Genomic DNA, 6,762 nt, shown 5'->3' with positions numbered 1-6,762 from the left:
CGTGTCAGTGTAATAGAATGAAACGCATCTGTGATTTGGCGCACAGTCTGTGACGTCACGGTATTGAAAATCATACCGACGGGATTTCGAAATACCCTGGTATACCGTAATACCGTCATACCGCCCAAGCCTAGTACGTATACCGTTACACCCCTAGAAGATACATAAAAGAAAATCCGTTTGCTAATATATTTTGAGATAGCCTCAGTATTCCAAACAAAATAAATATTATCTTTTTGTTGTTTTATATTTCATTAGTTTTTGAATTTCACTTTGGCTACAGGTAGGGTTCACACTGTAATTTAGGATTTAAAACCAAATGTAACTTTTACAATACAATTATATATTTTTTATTGTATTCATTTCAACTAATAACTTGAGTTTCCTAATATCGAAGAGCCCAACGTGACGTCTTTAATGTCTTGTGTCTAACCAACAATCCAAAAATCTAAACATTATCATTTCAATTGACAAAAAACAGAATCCTCACAACAAATGTTTGCCATTTTTCAATAAAAAATAATTCCTTAAACAATACTCGGGTATTGAAAGATTTCAGTCAATTGACTCAATCAACCTAATCATTCTAATTGGTTTTAATTAACAAATGATTCACTCTCTTAAAGATCTGCTGTAACTCCAACCTAATGAAATGTGCAATTACATGTAGTCAGTTTTTTTATATGTTTTCATTTTATTCAGTTGATTTTGTAATAATCTATATATAATTCAGATTTACAGCTCCCGCAGTGAGCACCATAGTCAACTCAAAAGCCCAGTGTGGTTGATTTTAGTGATGAAACACCTGCACTATTCCTTAGACAGGAGGAATTGAATGTGTGTGATTGGCTGTTTAATAAAGTTTTATGTATGTCCTTTTGTTGCAGTGCAAGTTTATCAGTTAATCTCTGTATGAAACTATTTTCTATCCCAAATTCATGAGTAAATGATTTTCTATTAAAATGCAATGATCCCTTGTGTACAGAACTATCAAGTTTTTCCCAGTTACATGTGCTGTTAGATTTGTATAAGTACAGCCTGTAATTCCCAGATTATCCCACTAGATGGCCCTGCAGCCTTTTTAACTCTGCTCCTCTTTGCACTTTTGAGCCATGCATTTGGGATGCCACGCAGTAATAATAATAATAATAATAATAATAATCCTTATATTTATTATAATGCTTTATCAATGACTCAAAGCGCTTTACAAATACACATTACATATACAGATCATACATACATGTAATGGTCATCTACTGTGGACAATACCCACAGGAGCAAGTTCAGGTGAAGTGTCTTGCCCAAGGACACAACGGCTTTACAGACGCAGCGGCGGCGGGTTTCACCCCCTTGATCAATGCACTGCGCCACACCGCCCATCTTCACACCTCAAAGTCAACGAGGCGCTTTTACAAGTACACATTGATATTATACATGTACTGTGGACAATAGCCACAGGAGCAAATTCGGGTGAAGTGTCTTGCCCAAGGACACAACGGCCTGAAGCAGTGGGGCGGGAGCCGGTTTCAAACTGGAGTTCCCCAACACCCCCTTGATCTGATGATCCCCAACACCCCCCTTGATCTGATGATCAAACGCACAGACCACTGCGCCACCCGTCCCAGTGTGAGGCCATCACAGAAGGTGTGTTTAAAGAGGCTGCCAGAGTGACACAGTAATAGGAAATCAATTATGCTGGGACTGTATGTCCTGGCGAGAGCGTGGGTCTCAGCCTCGGACAATTGGGTCTCATGCATAATAGCAGCACACCCACTGACATCGATACCAGATTTGTGTGGAAAGCAGACAGGGCCTGTGTGATCAACAGCCTGAAAGTATGCCAACAAACGTAGATGATACAAGTTAAATCCCAGTCAATCAATTGGGGAAATAATGATCCCTGTGTACGTTCAATAAGGTGTGGGAGCGCCGCCATGGCCCCCAACAATGCCTTGTGATTGAACTGAGAGGTAAATGTCATGTAAATGAAATCAATCGCGATTAGACGAGGAAGCTCATTAGCCTGCTACAATTCTGTCAAGAGCGCTTATTCCCATGATGGAGCGTCTTAAGCCGCATGTACATACAAATCGAATAAAAGCCGTGTTGAGGAGCTTGTCAAATACTAGTCTGTGTAATAACATTAAATGTTGTGACACTCGTAATCAGTGCAGAGTTGATGATGGAAAGAGACCTTTTGACAGCAAATCCTCTATAACCCCTTCATCGCTACAAGGCCATGAAGGGTTTGCAATATGGTGATATGCAATTCAATTGGATGCAGCCACCATGACAACAAAGCAGCGTGAGATGAGACCTCGTCAGAGTAGACCCAAGTGGCCGTCAGTTTTACAGCCACTCCAAAGAGCGTCATGTAATACCCCCGGTTGCTTTCTTTTAACTCCTGGTCCAGTGGTGAAGCGTAGGAAAGGGGAAGCAGGCATTTGATGCTAGTTGCCACCCATCCATCGCACTTTGCTCCTCGCCTACCTCTAAAGGCTGTCAGTCCAGCCAGTTGCACCGGCCCCTGTTAAAGAAAGTCCCCTTAAGCATCTGTCAGTGGACTGACGGAGTGGAAGGAGTCTCTCTTGGCTGCCACTGCTGCAATGCTAAACCATCCAGGCAGCACCTCCCCTCCCGCTTCCGTTCTAAGTGGGCCTCATACATTTCACTTCCCCTTTTTTTCCCTTTTGTTTTTTGAGCACTCATCGTCTTCATGCATCAGTGTTGCAATGCAGGAACCGCTAAACGATTTGGCGTTGGGCTACACAAAGAACCAGGTGTGTTTCGGAAAGGAATGGATGCGGGAAGGGTTTTTCGGTGGCGCTCTGCTTCTAAACTTGGACCTCCTAAAGAGTCCTCGCGCACCTCCATCAACCGCGCCACTCGACACAAGAGGCCGCCTTTTATAAACCCTCTCATCCCTGCCTATTATGTTTTCAAACGGCTCCCTTTACAGTTTTCAAGAGGAACAGACAGACAGGTCTCAGAATGGCAAATTACCCCCGTGCATAGACAGGCACTGGATGATTATCATGGCAAGCTAACGACAGGCTGAGGAAGCTGCAATTTTCCAGTTGAAAGCAATGTTGAGTTTTTTTCCCCCCTCTCTTCAGAAAAGCAAGTGGCTCTCTACCCTTAACAGGCAAGTCTATCTGAGGAACTCTGCAAGCGGGGATGTGCCATCTGAGGGCATTTTGAAGTGTTTTTTAATGTGCGAGATGAGCGACAGCGGCGAATATTGAGCAATTTCGTATGCATGTGTTCCTGCGTTTCTCGGTGCGAGTATCATTTTCACAGGTTTCCCTTTTGTGAAGCGCTTTTTACCATCTGTGGGCTGGCTGTGGGCGAGCTCACAGGCTGGTGCTAGTCACCCGTTCCACGTCACTCTGGGATCAGGCCTAGCCAGTGGGTCATGTCGCGGAACAAAATGTCTCGCAAGCGTCCACAAAGCGCGGCGTGGAGCAAACTGTCCCTCACAGGTCCATCCGAGCATTGTGTGTCTGCGGTGCACGTTGAATTACACATTTGTCTGGTTTGGTGTGGGGTGAGTGCCAGTGCCATAGGTGAAGGAAATGTCCGTGTGTGTAGAAGGATATGAATGTGCTGTACCCATCTCATGTCCGCAGGATGCGAGCACAATGTATTATTATCTTTTCTGTCCCTCCTGAGGTGCGAGGTGCAGTTACCTGTGCAGCTCAGGTTGCCGGTCGATAGTTAATTTTTAGCGTGTTTGCAAAGATCAATAAAGCCCGGAGCAAGGCCCCAGGGCTCACAGCGATGCGGCCCGCGCCTTGTCAGCAGGTTCCGTGGCCGGCTTCATTTTACTTGAAGAGGATGCAGCTGTTCATACTGTATCTGCCAGCCTTACTTCACTTGGAGAGGTTGCAGCTGTTCATATTCTTTCTCTTGAGGTGTGTGTGTGTGTGTGTGTGTGTGAGACCTGAGTCAGGAGAACGGAGGATACTTTTGTACCGAACACATCGCCCTTAGGGTAGTTTTCCATCACATCCCTCACCTTCTGTATTGACTTCAGGAGACAAAGTGACTGAGAAGCTTTTTTTCTTCAGATTAAAAAAAAAAAAAAATTATATGCTGGGATCCAAAAAAGCTTTGAACAAGATCTTAATTAATACAAATTATCAACTTAATATAACGTGCATAAACAGATAATCAGAATAATCCAGCTATGACGAAGTTGCGGTCAACAAAAAACACAGCGACCCCCTCACACTCATTCATGGCTCCTACAGCAGTTTTCCATCACCTCCCTCACCTACCTTTTTGTTCTTCGTCCCCAGGGCTGTACTACGTCGACTCCGAGGGGAACCGGGTGTGCGGTGACCTCTTTGCAGTCGGCTCTGGCTCCATGTACGCTTACGGCGTGATCGATAGTGGCCTGCGACAGGACCTTACCGTGGAGGAGGCATGCGAGCTCGGCCGCCGCGCCATCTACCAGGCCACGTACCGTGACGCCTACAGCGGGGGGCAGGTCAACCTGTACCACGTCCACAGCGAAGGATGGACCAGGGTCTCCCAGGAAGACGTCCTCATGCTGCACCAGCAGTACAAAAGTCAGGCATAGTGCAGACCAGAAAGTGCAGAGAAAATAGGTCGGGTTCGGAGTTTATTCTAGTATCTGTTTAAATTGTTCCAAAATGTCCATAGGGTTGACACATGAATAAAAAAGGACTCAATTGATTTCCACTTCTGTGACCTTTCTTCATTTGTTGCTAGCTTCAAGCTTTATATTGTACATTTTTAACAATGCCAGCAAGCTCCACTCACCCCGCACTCGGTATGATTTGAGGTGCTGAAGCAAAGAAGAACGATGACTCAAACGTGCTTGTAATAAAGTGTGGGAGTAGTGTGGTGCTTGCCCTACATATGTACATTTAATTTGGATCCTACCCTGTGAATCTTCTTTCTCAATAAAACCTGTGATGTTCTTTTTTCCAAGAGCCTTTTCTTTGTTTGTCTTTTTACCTTGCAGGTTTAAAGATGGTAAATAGTTATCCCCAGAATGTACTTCTAACATAAACGTATATTCTTTTTGCATCATCTTCCTTTGATGTAGTCATTTTCCCGCCATTTCTGTTTACAGTTCAGTCTTCTGTTCCCCCAGATGTTGAGATTGGGAGGTACATCCTTGTTTTCTCTCATCTATATGTTCTGCAGTTATTAGCGGGGAGTAGCACTGTCTCAATAGCACTATTTAATTGCATACCACCAGCCTAAATAATTGTGCCTCCTGATTTGTAACAGTTTGTTTTCTTCCCTTCATTGATAATGTTCCTCTCACATTGCACAAAATACGTCTTTTAATTGGAAGTGGAAACGTATTATTTAATTCCTCTCCGACACACTTAGCTTCTCAACGCTCAGTGTAGTGTGCCACCCTGCCATGGTGTTTCACTATGTAACGACCCGCGCTTGGAAGTGTGTGCCCCTCCAACGGTTTTTATGGTTGGGAATAAACACTAATAAAGGGGATGGGGTAGACATTTGGAGCCAGTGCACTTTTCGAATCGTGGTTAAAAACTAGTTTCACAGGTGACTAGTTTGCAGATGGAATAGAAATGGGATGCCGATAAATGGAAATGAGCAGGTCCCGTCTGCGATGCTGCTCTTAGTAAATTAAGTGATGGGAATTGGACCATCAATAGAGGCAGAATGCTGAAATGGAGCAAATGTGGATTAAAGCATTAAGAATTTTTACAAGAGTTAAGCCATTAACCATCCTCCTGGGTTAAAGGGATTGATTGATGTGGGATTGTATAAAGTAGCTACTCATTAAAAGTGTGTATAGATGACGCACCCTTTTTGGAAAAGCGAAAGTATTTGCACTTCACAAATCAATGTAATGTAGCAGCAAAACATATTTTAAGCATCATAAAGGCCTAACTTAAACAAAATCAGTTACAGTGCACCCAATATGTAAAATAGTTTCACTGATAACATTAATGTCAGGAGGACCCTTCCAACAGGCAATGAAAGCAGTTACATACATCTAGGCGAGGAGCATACAAATAATGGACTCAGTTGCCTAGGTCAAATGTACCCATAATATCTTCCCTGTACCTCATTACTGAATTCAATTAAACTAAGAGGTGAACGGGCTAAAATACATTTGGCTTTGGCCCCTTTCACAGTACTATATTGCTTTGTTTCTCCTGTCTACCTCTTGAAATTAATGGTGGGTTGACCGCCATCCACTGTAAGTAACACTGACTATGGATAAGTACCTCATAGCCATCCACTGTAAGTAATCCCTTTAAGGGGTTAAAAGAGTCGTTTTCACAAACTGACTGAATAGGACCCTTCATTATATGCTCTGAAAAGTGGATAAAAGCTAGGTTCTGCAGCGCCATTAAATATCCAACGTTTTTCATTGTCATTTAAGTTTAGTGTAGGAAGCATTGCCTTGAAAAGAAAATCCAGGCTTTAAAAGGTTACAATTTTACTCTAATTGCTTGATTAGATACTATCTGAGAAAAAAGCACTGCGCAGCGTGTGCACCTGGAGCCGACTTCCAAATCTATTTTCATTCCAAAGAGCCATCTGTAGCTTAGACAAGAAACCAACACATTACTCATGAACATGCTAATTAAACAGCTACCAGTGGTAGGAAGTAACAAAGTACATTTACTCAAGGACAATGTCGAAGTACTTGTTCTTTACTTGAGTATACCATTAAATTCCACTTAATACTCCACACAATTTAAAAGGGATATAATGTAATTTTACTCCACGACTTTTATT

At 43.0% G+C, this 6,762-nt stretch overlaps 1 protein-coding gene across 1 annotated transcript in view; it reads left to right on the top strand.

Moving 5' to 3' along the window:
* Nucleotides 1-4,956, top strand: part of psmb5 (proteasome 20S subunit beta 5) — a 17,495-nt gene extending 12,539 nt beyond the window's left edge. Inside the window, exon 3 of the mRNA XM_010782963.1 lies at nt 4,302-4,956. Within this exon, the coding sequence (XP_010781265.1) occupies nt 4,302-4,585 (284 nt within the window). The 3' untranslated portion in view covers nt 4,586-4,956. The remainder of the gene's footprint in view (nt 1-4,301) is intronic.
* The last annotated feature ends 1,806 nt before the right edge of the window (nt 4,957-6,762 follow it).

The sequence above is a fragment of the Notothenia coriiceps genome, unplaced genomic scaffold, assembly GCF_000735185.1.
Source record: "Notothenia coriiceps isolate Sejong01 unplaced genomic scaffold, NC01 NC01_scaffold00024668, whole genome shotgun sequence".
Taxonomy (NCBI): Eukaryota; Metazoa; Chordata; class Actinopteri; order Perciformes; family Nototheniidae; genus Notothenia; species Notothenia coriiceps.
The sequence above is the reverse complement of the archived record's forward strand: the minus strand, read 5'-3'. Positions and strand labels throughout refer to the sequence as shown.